Here is a 13532-nt window from a genome sequence, read left to right as displayed (position 1 = left end):
CCAAAGATTTCCACCTCTACTGATTAGCATTAGTGATTTTAAATGGCATTGTCAACACCTCCAAATTTGGTGATGAAAACTACAACTCAGATGCACGTTACAATCAAACAGCTGGTGTGTAATAAGTACAAAGCTCCCAGTATAAACACTTTTTTGGGCTCAGCAAAATACGAGATTCAGCTTAATGGCAAATACTACTCTTTGGCTAGGCAACACACACACCGTAGTCTATACACTACTGCTATTTAGCATTTTGGAATTGCAACTGAATGCAAAGTGTTATATAATATTAGCAAATACAGTAAAAATCCAAAGTGTAAAAAAAACAAGTTATTACAATTGGACAACCCAGTTATTATTTTTAGCTCACTGTCATACGTTAATTTAAACAGAGATTTTATCATTAAATAAATTAACATTTAATAACACACATAGAAGTACAGAAAATTGGTACTGTTGAGTACCGGTACTACATTGTTTCTGTATACTTCTCCTACTGGGTTGAACAGGGAACTGTTGATTAATTTGAGCATTGCTGCCACCTAGGTGGAGGCGTGTGTATCGTTCTAACATGAATAAAAGAAAAGTCCCTTCTAACACCTCATTGCGCCTCTCCTATGTTGGACCTGCCCCAGTATTTGAGAAGTGTTGATGTAAGGCAAGATGCTCATTATCCTGTGGGATGTCATTGTCCCTGGGCTATTTTATTACAGGATCCTGTCCAACCTGCTCACTCACCTGATCCAAACATTTTCCCGCTATAGGTTCATGAAGAAAACTCTAGTAACTTTACTTTTGTATAAATTTAGTATTTGTCACTGTAGACATTGTGAAAACTTGTTTTGCCTGCCCAGGGTGCTTAAGTTTTTTTCTGTCTCTGTCAAGATAAACAAATCATTTTGTTTACTTCAGGTAGTCTGAATAATTACATAAGGCCAGCTTATGCTTTGTGTGGGTGTGTGTGTGTTTGTGTGTGGGTGTGGTCCTGTCTTTTTCTGTTTGTGTAGCAAACTCTTGGACATCCATCCTTGGTCTGCGCAAGAAAATAGTTAATATGAACTTCTTTTACTCTGTCAGCTACTGAGATCGGAGAACGGTGCAAGGCTGACAGACAAGGAAATTGTACATATAGCAGTCTGTAATGATTTTTTAAATCTCCTTCTTGAATGATGTTGGAATGTTTTTATGAGTTTACACAACTACCGGTTTTAGTGTTGAGCTTTTAACCAAGAGTACAACACGTGTGTGAGTGGGAAAACATAGTTGGCACAATATAAAAGTGTTGATTAGCAAGAATAACAAGATACAATGGAAGCTACATGAGTATATCTATTTTATTGTATTGAAATATGAACTGGAATACAGAGCTTTGAGGGGCTGTGGTGCTGTTTGTTTAGTCAAATAGTGTTACCATTTTGACAACAATAGTGTAAAAGCTTTTTTTTTCCTTAAAAAAAAGTTCCAAATTAGTTCAAATCATACAATCATTGAGGATATACTTTATAGACTTTTTATCTTTGGGGAACATAGCTTGTTGACAGTCTAGTTCAGGGCTATTTAACCGGCAGCCCGGGGGCGATATATGGCCTGAAAATGACACCACACCTGCCCCCAAATTCAGTTCAAAATTTAGGGAGCAAACATTTTTGCAGCAACATTTTTAAAACACTTGAGTGCTCCTGTTGTATAGAGGAACTTGGACCACTATGAATACATTGGCAGATCCTTGCATTGCTAGCAAACATAGAACACAGGGGTCCAAACTTACGATTTACATAACTGAGCCGTTCCTTGAGGCACCCCTTTAAAGGGCAACTGCACCTCTTTGGGAATTTTGCCTATCGTACACAATCATTATGAGAGACATGACGGCGCATGGATTTTTTTTTTGATGCATTCTAAATATTAAATAAACGTAAATAAAAGTCTGTTTTGATTGCATTTATTTCATATTTAGAATGCTTTTTTTTTTTTTTAAATCCAACCGTCGTCATTGTTTTTCATTTGGATTGTGAACGAAAGGCAAAATAAAATAAAAAACTGCATTTCCCCTTTAAGTCCTTTATCCTTTTTGGCAGTTACAATTTTTTTGCGATGTGGTTAATAGTGTTGCTGTAGCTTGTTCATTTCAGATGCGGTCAGTAGTCATTTGTTCAACTTCGTAAGTTATAAGTATTTTTCATTATTTGGGCTATTCAACTGGTGGCCTGTGAGTTAAAAAAAACTTGAGAAACTCCCAATTTTGTAGCAGATCCTTAAAAACACTAGAATGCTGTCATAGAGATGATCTTTGATTAGCTTTTTTGCAAAAGGTCCTTAAAAACAGCAGAGCGCTCCTGTAACTCTGACAAAATAAATAGGCCATGATCAAATGTCTACAGTAGAGAACGCTCGTTCTCCAGAATATACAAAATAAGACTAATGGTGAAGGAAGAAGTCCGGTGCCACGTTCCTTAGCTTTCTGGAAATGTAGCCCCCAAAACAATTTACTTGAATATCCTTGGTCTAGGTATTTATTTTGTATTGGAGTTTTACTTTCAAACTGAGGAAGTGTGACGTTACCTCCTTGTCCACGCCCTTTTCATGTTTACTGCATTGTGAATTGGTTGTGAACCAGCTTGCAGGCCATCTCTCCTAATGCTTTCTCAACGTTACTGCAAATGTAAACGACCATGCCCTCAGGACAGAAACTCTTCTCACAGAGCCACAAGCCACCTGCCTGTCGTCACTTGCACAGGACACAACTGGCTACATTTACTGAACTTTAGAGATGGTTACAATTTGATGTAAATTGTTGTTCGTCATATACATTAAGGATTATTCTAAAGGAGATGTGTGAATTTATTTCACCTTAATCTGGAGAGGACCATTAGATCTTAAATTCCAGGAAGTCAAATGGTATGTAACTCAATGTTTTCTTTGTTGTCATTGAATGATATGGACCACAGTCAGCAGTGTGACTATTGTGGTTGATGTTTTACATTGAATGAACGAGTTTTGTGTAGTTATTAATTTGTGGACTGACTGTCACATTGAAGTCACAGCTGTTGCTGCTCACAATACACTGTTTTGATATGAAAAGGTAACTTACACATGGTAAATGTATATCATTGCAAAGTTAATAATGTTATGGACTGAAAATGTAGTTGTCACACAGTATTTTCACAATGTAGCATTTTTACTCTAGTTAGATAGTATAGTTTGTGCTCGACCTGCACTGGAACATGCTGAAAGTTGTCCTAATAGTTGGCACCTCTTATGTTGCCAAAAAACAAATCCTATTAAAAAAGATGTTATGTATAGGTATACTCAAAACAAAACACTGAATAGGTGGCGACTTGTCCAGGGTGTACCCCGCCTTCCGCCCATGTGCAGCTGGGATATGCTCCAGCACCCACCGCTACCCCATAAGGGACAAGCGGTAGAAAATGGATGGATGAACATTATTATCTTTTCAAAAGCAGGACACTTGTGCTGTTGCCTTATTGTGTTTGGCGGGGACAGTGAAGTGTAACCTTTGATCTTTGTAGCAACTTTTATATTAGGTTCAATGCCCGCTGAGTTACTTATTATTCATCTCCGTTTGGTTATTATCTTTGGATGTTGAATTGCACATTGTTCATTTTGGAAACAATAAATTCAAAGTTAATTCAAATTGTCCGAAATAAATAAATAGTAATAAATTGCATGTATAAAAGATTAGTTTTTGTTTTAAATTAGCAGAAAAAAAATAAAACTATTTTTTAAATATCACATTGTCTACTTTAGAGATAATACACTCAAGTAAATACAAAATGTCTGATCGCTACAAATAATAAAAAGAAAAAGAATTAAAAGAAAAAGTAAATATACTATAAATATAAATATAATATAATAATCCATCCATCCATCCATTTTCTACCGCTTATTCCCTTTGGGGTCGCGGGGGGCGCTGGAGCCTATCTCAGCTACAATCGGGCGGAAGGCGGGGTACACCCTGGACAAAAGACAGGAGGAAATAAAATGTTGCTGTTCGAAAGTGACTCAAGATTGTTATATAAAAAATCAATATACAAACATGTATTTGTATGTGAGTTCGAAAGGTCCAAATGCAGCTCACAGGATGACATAATTTTTTTTGACGTGCAAAAAAAGCGTTTCCCGTTTGTTTTAGGACAACATGATGAAAGTAAACGTGTAGACAAAAAGATAAGTTTTGCTAGTTGTTTGTGATCAATGTCAATGTATCTGTTTATATTTAACCGCAAGTTAAAGTGTGTATGCCACTAACTTTTAACTTGTTTGTGTGTGTGCGTGTGTGTGTGTGTGTGTGTGTGTGTGTGTGTGTGTGTGTGTGTGTGTGTGTGTGTGTGTGTGTGTGTGTGTGTGTGTGTCTTGTGTTCTCAGAATTCCGAGGAGAAAAAGGGAGTGTTGGAACGTCTCAGCCACTTCTTCAGCCCTAAGAAACGGAAGAGCAAAGGCAGCCAGACCTCAGACCCTGCAGTCAATGCAAGTTGTCCTGAGTCCCCAGCATCCCCCTTATCTCCACACTTAGCCCCTCTCGCACAGGAAGATGGCTTGAAGACTCCTACTCCCTCTCGAAAAAATGAGAGGCCGACAGAGACAGACCTAGCAGGAATGGAACATGGCGACAGGTTTAGCCAAACATCCAGTCCCAGTGTTTCAAGCGGGGCTTCTTCCTTGACGGCTGAAGGAGATGTTTCTTTTGCGGGGTCTTTCAGCAGTGGCCGAAGCAGTGTCCGAGAGGTTTCTGTGTGCAGGGTGAGCCCCACCGGTAGTGAAAGGAATTCAGGGAATGTGACCCCAACTACTCTGGACTTTGCAAGCACCACTTTTCCATGTGCTGATTCAAGCTCAGAGGTAGGCTTTGCTGAGTCAGTGGTGGAGGAAGTAAGCAAGAGACTGCAGATGAATTTAGAAGAAATGACTGTGAAGAAAGCAGATGGTTTAAGTGTTTCCCCAACCAGCTTATCAACACTGGAAACCAAGGATGCAGCTCCTAAATCGCCAAACTTAAAATCTATAAGCTTAGGGACAAATAAAACTTCAGTTATATTTGGAGAAAAGAGTCACTCTATGACCCTCAAAGGAATAACTTTGGGCTCTCAGTCATCAACGTCTCAACTAATCCCGACTCAAAAGGAGGGTTCTCGAGATGCCGAGAGTGACAATTCAGCAAAGAGCCCTTCACTGGAGAAAGATCAAGTACCCGTTTCTCCTGCGCAACTCTACAAGGCCATATTAGTGGAAATTTACCTGGAAGAGGAGGAGAAAAGAGAGAAGGAGGAGATGAACCAGGGGGGTAGGACAACGGAAGGGGAGGAGAGCTTTATACCACTTTCGCCTCCCGTACTGGCCATACCTGTAACAGTATTTCCAGAGTATGAGTTGGTTACTCAGGGGGACACAAACAGCCCGACCCCCTCACCCTCACAGACTTTACTTCCCATTAGCAGCTTGCCAGAAGTGTCTATGTCAACTACTGGAGATTTGCAGGCTACTTTAGGGCAGCCAGATGAGCCTGATCCTGGCATCGACTCAAACAAACACCCCTTTCAGAAAAAACAAAGGTCGAAAGGAGCTTGCGTTACACGCAAGACTGTGAATTTGCCTTCGAAGCCCAAGGATGTGGCCCATGAAGCGCCCGTTTGCCTGAAGTTAAATTTGGTTGTGAATGAGCAGGTGGGAGAGGACAGCGGCACAGACTCGGCTTCAAAGGCAAAATTGTGAGTGTCTTTACAATTTTTTGTTTCTCTTTTTAAATAAATATATATATTTGAATTGGAAAAAAATGCAGGGAAGCTACAGAGAGTAAAGCCTGTGTGCAACCTGATCTAAGGATTCACATGTGCTGTATTGTACCAGAGGAGAACAAAACACTGGGTCTGAGGTGCTGAAATATTTATTTAGTGTCTGTCTAATTATACAATGTTGACATTTTGTAAAAACATTTAAAGCTCAAAATGTCTTAGAAGCAATTATTACCAGACTATAACTTTCTGTACTTAAAATGCCATGAACATTTTGATGTATATTCATATTACATATTACAGTATTCACTACTGTCTGCATACTTGGTGCATTGATTTTGAGAGAAATATTGCACATCACGCTTGAATACTGATGTAAAAGTCTTGAAACTAAACATTCAGCTTTTTATGCTTTTATGCAATTGATGGTCTTTCCTGAAAACCTGTCTGATTTATAGTTTGGAAGCCACTCAATGTTTTTTTCTGCATGGCCCACGCCTCCAAGTACCAAATATTATTTAATGTAAAAGATGATCTACTGTTTAATAGGGATGTGACAATATCAAAATCTCACAGAACGATGTTATCACGATATTAGGGCCACGATATTATTGTGGTTTATGTCTAAAAAAAAACATAGAAATGCCATGGTGTGTAAAATGAAGAATCAGGAATGCTTAGGATAAACACACCTATTGTAATTGAACACAAACATAATGCTCAAATGTTGTAATCATATTTATTACTAAAAACAAGTATTTATAAGTGCAAAGAATTGTGCGGAAAAAATCTACTGTGTCTCAACTTTTACTCTCAGAGAAGCAGTGTTCTCTACAGTGGACATTTTTTCTATCAGTTTTTAAAATTCAGTTTCTTAGAAAAGTTATCCCACAATTTAACTTTTAATAATGTAAATACCTCACAAATTGACGTTCAGCTTCTCTGGCTTCATCTTTTCCAGGTAATGGTAGCTTATCAAGTAATTCAGTGTGCAGCAGTTGCTTTCCCTCGGCACGGCGCGTTTTGACTGAGTCTGTTTTGGCTTGGAACACTCCAGACGAACGTGGGTACTTTATTACCTCCGCCACAGAGGTTATGTTTTTGCCAGGGTTTGTTTGTCTGTTTGTTAACAACATAACTCAAAAAATTATAAACATATTTTGGAAAAAACAATTCCTCTCTCTACTACAAAAGGGAACACACTTAATTTCCTGCTTTCTCTTTTGCTCCACGCCCCCACATTGCAGACCCGCGCTGCGCAAAAGATTCTGGGTGATGTAGTTTGTTTTCAGACCCGCCAAAGTAAAAGATCCAGAAAAAAACTACACACCAAATTTTTGTTTGATACCGTCACGCGTCACAGCATTATTGAGAAGATTTTGTAACCGTAATGCCGCGGTATCTCCAAAAACCGTTACATCCCTACTGTTTAATGTAAGGTCACATGCAAAAAATATTTAAAAAAAAAATCTTATGGATTTCAGCATATCTCATACAGCGCGCAGTGCAGTTTGACTCAAACATACATTTTAATGTCTTGTGCACAAAACAAACCATACAAAGTACAAAACACTAATTAATCAGTGGTGTATCCTCACATTTCTACTCGTGTGCTCTTTTTTATTTTCTTACAGATCGGAGCACCTTCATAATAATAATGAGGAAAGCAGGCAAGCGGATGTCACATCATTCACAGCAACAGATGAGTCTGCAGACTCGAACACTCCTGGACATTTAGTTCAGGAAAAAACAGTCTCTGAAGCATCTGATTTTGAGGATACTTCTGCAACACCAGATATGCGCAGAGTCAAATCACACACTGTGGGATCTAAGCTAAGAGGTAATGGGGCAAAGCAAGCAACAACCTCTAAACCAGGAGTTAAAGTAGCAGTGGAGAGTCGGCATGCTACTGGAAGTGAAACAAGGTCCTTAGCAACAGCAGTGGGCGGCAAGGCCAAAAATGTGACAACAAAAGCAAAGGGCTCCACGGAGGACATAAAAGTTGCAGCATCCAATGATATACCACCTCTAAAGCAACAAAGCAATGGGAAAACCGGTTCTGTGATAACACCATTAAAAGACAAATCCAGTAGTGGTATCCCAAAGTCTAAAATTCCCCAAAGGCAAATATCAGACAATAATACAACATCAGTATCAACCGAAAAAACACTAGTTTCAGGGGGCACCACATCCACTTCCAAATTACAAGAAATCGTAAGAACAGCCAATGAATCATTGAAATCTGTGGTTTCCACAACCAAAAGTGTCCAGAAGCCCATTTCTGAAGAGGCTAAGAGAGCAAAAGCTAAGTCAGCCGACAGAGAAAATGTTGTGGAAGGACAGGCAAAAAATGACATTGATATTGAACTTACGGACTCTGTAAACTTAGTAAATGGTTTAGAGGAATACCAAGAAGAAAATACTAAAATAGAACAGCCCCTGGATGGAGAAGACTTAAATTTCAAAAAGAAGGATAAACATACTTCCTTGATATCAAAAAGCCGGCTGCCTGTTTCATCTCCGACAAGAAAATGGAATAATGACGTTTCTAAAATGAGTGAAACCAACAAGAAATCCACATCTCCTCAAGCGGACTCGGATAAGAGCAAACAAGCCCAGAAGTGCCTAGAACAGCAGGCACTAGGACATGTGGAAAGACGTGTCAGTAAGACACCTCCTCCCTCTGGAAGTCCAAAGAAAGGTACAGTATGAGAATTGTTTTCATAAACTGTCATTATAGTTTCAACAATTATTACGTATACACATAGCTATTTTTACTTGTTCTCATGTTTATTAATAGTCATAAATTATGATGGTGAAAGGTATGTCATAAGATTATGTAATGTTATGATTTGTGTGTGTGCGCCCAACAGGCATCCCATCACTGAAACCAATAAGACACATATCAAAGACAAGTCCCAACAATGACAATAATGACACACCAGTTGTCACCAGTCAAGATAAAGAAGATTCAGAGCTTGTGGAACAACACCTAAAGACTCCATTTAATAGTTCTGTGCCCTCATCTCCAAGCAAACTTCCTACAAAAAGCCAGAGTGCTCACATTGGTAAATTGAGACATCATCAAAATTCCCCAAAAGACAATTTGTCAAGCATGTGTACATCTAAAGATGACAATGTACGTTTGAAGTGTAACACAGAGACATTTGCCAAACTAGCACCTAGTACTGTTGCAGGTTGTTCTAAAGACTGTACCACTGATGGTGATAAAGTACTTAGTGAGACAATTGCATGTAAATCATATACCAGTGAAACCAAAGAGAAAGTGACAGCCGTACAGGGGTTTGAAGAGGCCCTAAGTAGTCCTAAAAAAAACATTTCAAAGACAATAATCCTTAATAATGAGAATACAATTGTTAAAATAAAACTTGAAAACAAAGGTAAGCCAGTAAAAGAAGAGGCACACAGTACAAAGACTAGCCGGCAAGTAGAGGAGCATGATGTACTGCAACAACTGATGTCAGAGTCTTCTGAAAATGTAGCTCATTTTGAAAGTGACCGCTCTGCACCACAAACACCGGAGATATCCTCAGAAAATGTAAAGGACAACTGCCTTTCGGAGACAGCCCAGCTTACAAATAGCACAGAACTGGGGTCTATTCGGGAAAAGGGTGATTTAGAACCACAGTCTGTGAAATCTGCCTTTGGTGACATAATTCAGCGTGACATCGTTATACACTCTCACCAAGATGGTGGTTCCGTTGATGGATTGGTTACACTAACCTCTAAAGAAAATGCAAATGTCCGTCCCGTGGAGTCTGCATCGAAAGGTCATACATCTGAAATCCAAAAAGAAATTATAACCACACCTTCCATTTCGTTAGATAAAATAAATAATAAAATGCAGGATTGTGAATTATTTGAAAAGCAAGTGACAGATAAAGTTCCTCAAAAGAATATGTCACCACCAGCACACACGATATGTGGAACAAAAACTGTGGCAGGAGAAAAGAAGAGTAAAGAGGAAGTTGGCAAGAAATCAGCAACGACAATAGACACAGACACTGAAGCTCTTAGTGAGGCCCCTAAGAATGTTGAATATCAGCTGGATAAAGAGCCTCTTTTACAAGCACAAAAATCTGAAAGAGAGGCAAAAGAATCGAAGTCAAATGAAAAGCTGAATGAATCTTCAGTGATGGGCAGCGACTGCATTGTGGCCTTAACCACAGGGAATGAAGCAGAGACACCTTATGAATCAACTAATGTAACATCAGATCAGGAATATTTACTGCCAGCTTCAGAAACAAAAACATTAAACACCCTAAAAAAGAAACAGATCGAAACACTGACAACAGGAAAAATGAATGAAGTCCGTCAACATACAACCAAGATGGCGGATTCCAAAGAAAATACTGAGAATTCTGTGAAGGACAAGGTCACATGTGTGGCTGGGGAACTTCTACAGCAGATGAAAGTAACGGGGAAAGAGCAACTGGAACCCAAGTTACCTTTAACCAAGGACAAGGGAGCCAGAAGTAAAAATCAGGACAAACACGGTCATGTTGAAAAGGCCTGTCAAAGTGAAACTAAGACAACTGAATTAATAAAAGAAGAGAGTGGAACAACAAATACATTGATGAAAAGTTCACAAACTAAAAGTACCATTGGGACTACTATCTTTGAAGTTAGCAACCAAAAGGACAAGAAGTCTGTGGGCAAAATAGATGAGAGCAGTAAAAAAACAGATGAAAATGCTGATCAAGCAACAGAATCAATTATTGAACTACCACAGGAAAGCCCAAATGGTGACACAGATGCAACACAGGGAATAAAAGAACCTGAAATTAAAAGTTTGGAAGAAGACACTCTAGAAAAAACAGAATATGTAACAGCAGATGGTCCAGAAGTCACAGCACAAGATACCAAAAAGTCTACGTTGTCCACAAGTAAACCTGAAAGTGTTCAAAGTGACATAAAAGAGAACAAACAATGGCTTAAAGTGGAAATATGCAACCAAGAAAATGAGAAGATGATGAATGCCAAGCAAAACATTGAACAGAAGGATGGAGATAAAAAAAACAAATTAGATTGCTTGTCTGATAAGAAGGAGAAAATGACCAAAGAAAAGAAAACAAAGCTAACACTTGATGTTGAAAATAATAGAGCAGCTAAAGATCTCAGTGGTTCCAAACGACTGTCAAAAACAGCACTCTGTAGTGCCTCCCCTGTCCCCACTTCTCTGAAAACATCCACTCCACCTCAAAGTCTTCCACTCAAGAAAGTATCACCACCTAGCTGGTTGGACGTGGAACATCATGGCAAGCAGAAAAAGAACAGGAGGCCCGATGCCTCAGCCAGTGTGGATGAATCTTTTGAGCCTGACGAATTTGAGCATTTCATCAAGAGCATTAAAGCAGGGGGCATTCCGTTCTCACTGCCTCCTAAGAAGCACTCCCGTATGAAGTCCCCATCTCCTCCTTTTGCCATGCCAGCCATTAGGGAGGATCATTTTGAGAAAACATTAGACCCTGAAAATTTCCAGTTTGGCTTAAAGAAGAAAGGAAAAGGTTTAAAGGACATTTCACCTGCTATGATGCTACAACAAAAAGCAGCTAAACGGGAAGGACGCGCCGTGGAAAAAACCCATGGACCAATTGATTCCACATCCTCACAAAAAGAGGAAGTGGAATCCCTCAATGAGATAAAAGATCAAGTCCAACAGGGGGAAAAGATTGACAAAAACAATGGCGAGCTGCCTGAGAAGCCAAAATCCCGACTACAAAGGATATCCATGCTTTCTACCTTACTCCGTTCCCCTTACACCAGTAAGAGGAACAAGGAAGAAGTAGCCTCTGACCTAAATAACACTTTTCCATCCAAACAGCAGAACCTGCACTTGCTTGGAAAACAGGAAACAGTTGATTCAACCTTTCCTGAAGTTGAATCAGATAAGATGGGTGTGACAGGGAGAGGCGCAAGCGCAGCTGTGGGTGGTGGTAATGGTGCTGCCATTGAGTCAACACCTAGTCCCTCCCCCGTTCCTCTGACTTCAGTCCCACAAATCAAACTGCTTGATGATGGGGAGAAAAACCTCACAGAGGAAGGAGAGAAAGAGTTTGGCCTGAAGTTCACAAAGATGCCTCAAACTACACAGAATTCAGACAGACATGGTGCTATGGACCAGACTCAAGCCAATAATGCTGTGCTGCCTCCACCCAGCAAAAACATCCCAGAGACTCCTCGACGGAAAAAGTCTAAGGTAAGCATTTCAATACTTATGACTGGTGCTTCACTCCGATTCAGTATTGTATTGTGTTATTACTATCGTTGCCTGAAAAACATAAGATAAAAAAACCTTGGCTCTGCTTTGTGTTTGTTATTAAAACATGTTTTTGCAGACACCTGTGGTGAGAGGGTTTCACAAAAGACCTGGCAAGGTAAGGCGTCACTTACACTCAGTACATTTCCATTCACTAAATTAGTCTGATTTCTACAATAATAAGGTTTCTTTTTTTTTTCACACATACTTGTGAAGTCCCAGTTTTCATGCTCTTCTCTATTTCGACACACTGTGTGCCAAGAGTACACAAGGGAGCGATTGTGGTCATTTCAGCTTGTTTAGCAATGTGCTAATGTAAATAGAAAAAGAGATGCGACATCCTAGTAAAATAGCGCCTGTCGCTTACTAGGATCATTATGATTTGGTCATTATGATCATCAGTGGATGTTTTGAATGAACTATTTCAATGTTGTCTCAAAGTCATTTATTATTGTTGTCTACTGACTTACACATATTATTTATACTGTGTTAATTCAATTGTTTTTACAAAAATAGCTTTAGCGTCAAAATACGTCTGTTTGTCGGTTTCTGTACACCAGCCAAAATGTGCTCGCATCACATAATTTTGGTGTGTTGATAACATTTTTCAAAAACCAAACATGATCAGGAAAAAGGTTTATTTTGTGCCAAATTATTTGAGAAATCATACTAATTCACTGCATGGAAACATACTGACTGATTTTTATCACATTCACCGTCACATGTAATTGAAGCAGTGCTGCCACCTAAAATTGTAACGTGTTGTGATCCAGTTGTTCATACATGAACATGAGGAGTTTGGAGGAAACATGTATGAACTCTGCTGTGACGTCGAGGACGCTACAGGGATGAAACTGTCAACTGTCATCTCGGTGCAAGTCATCAGAGGATGGTAAGTAAGCTTTATTTATAGGTGTAATATATCTGCATGCATTGTGTGTCAGTTTTTTTGTCATTCACTAGCAGAACCTACAAGGTGATACCTTATGTACTATTAATGAATATTGCTGTTTTTTTGTAATTCTCTTATTTAGTTGGCTCCTGTATGAAAACAAGGGCTTCCAGGGTCGTGTCATTGCCTTGGAGGAGGGCCAAACAGATCAAATAGTGAACATGTGGGCAGAAGATGGAGCCCCTATGACCATGGATGAAAAGGGTCACCCTGTCTCAACAACACCCATGGTCATCGGTTCTATTCGATTGGCGGTAAAGGTAAGTTGCTAAAAGAAAGTGCTAATCAGCCTTGGCTTAAGTGATTCATTGCATTCATGCTGTACATATTAATACATTCAACACTTTGTTTGAGCCTTAATTATTCAGCTCACATGGTTTTTGGCTTTTAAGGTTTGTTCAAAATTTACATTTTCTGTATAATTGCTTTTATGTACTCACTGGTACATCTGCACTGTAAAACTAGTATTTCAGATTATTCCTCTCAAATCTAATATGCTTGAGTATATTTAATTGGGGCAGCACGGTGTTAGAGGGGTTAGTGTGTCTGC

The 13532-nt window shown here is 39.2% G+C and overlaps 1 protein-coding gene across 1 annotated transcript in view; it reads left to right on the top strand.

The window, feature by feature from the left end:
- Positions 1–13532, top strand: part of crybg1a (crystallin beta-gamma domain containing 1a) — an 84892-nt gene that overhangs the window by 41918 nt on the left and 29442 nt on the right. Inside the window, exons 3-8 of the mRNA XM_061968508.1 lie at positions 4387–5726; positions 7385–8451; positions 8624–11970; positions 12110–12148; positions 12804–12922; positions 13065–13242. Coding sequence (XP_061824492.1) covers positions 4387–5726; positions 7385–8451; positions 8624–11970; positions 12110–12148; positions 12804–12922; positions 13065–13242 — 6090 coding nt within the window. The remainder of the gene's footprint in view (positions 1–4386; positions 5727–7384; positions 8452–8623; positions 11971–12109; positions 12149–12803; positions 12923–13064; positions 13243–13532) is intronic.

This window comes from Nerophis lumbriciformis, linkage group LG08, assembly GCF_033978685.3.
Source record: "Nerophis lumbriciformis linkage group LG08, RoL_Nlum_v2.1, whole genome shotgun sequence".
Lineage (NCBI taxonomy): Eukaryota > Metazoa > Chordata > Actinopteri > Syngnathiformes > Syngnathidae > Nerophis > Nerophis lumbriciformis.
Note: the sequence above shows the minus strand (reverse complement) of the source record. Positions and strands in the feature narration are given on the sequence as shown.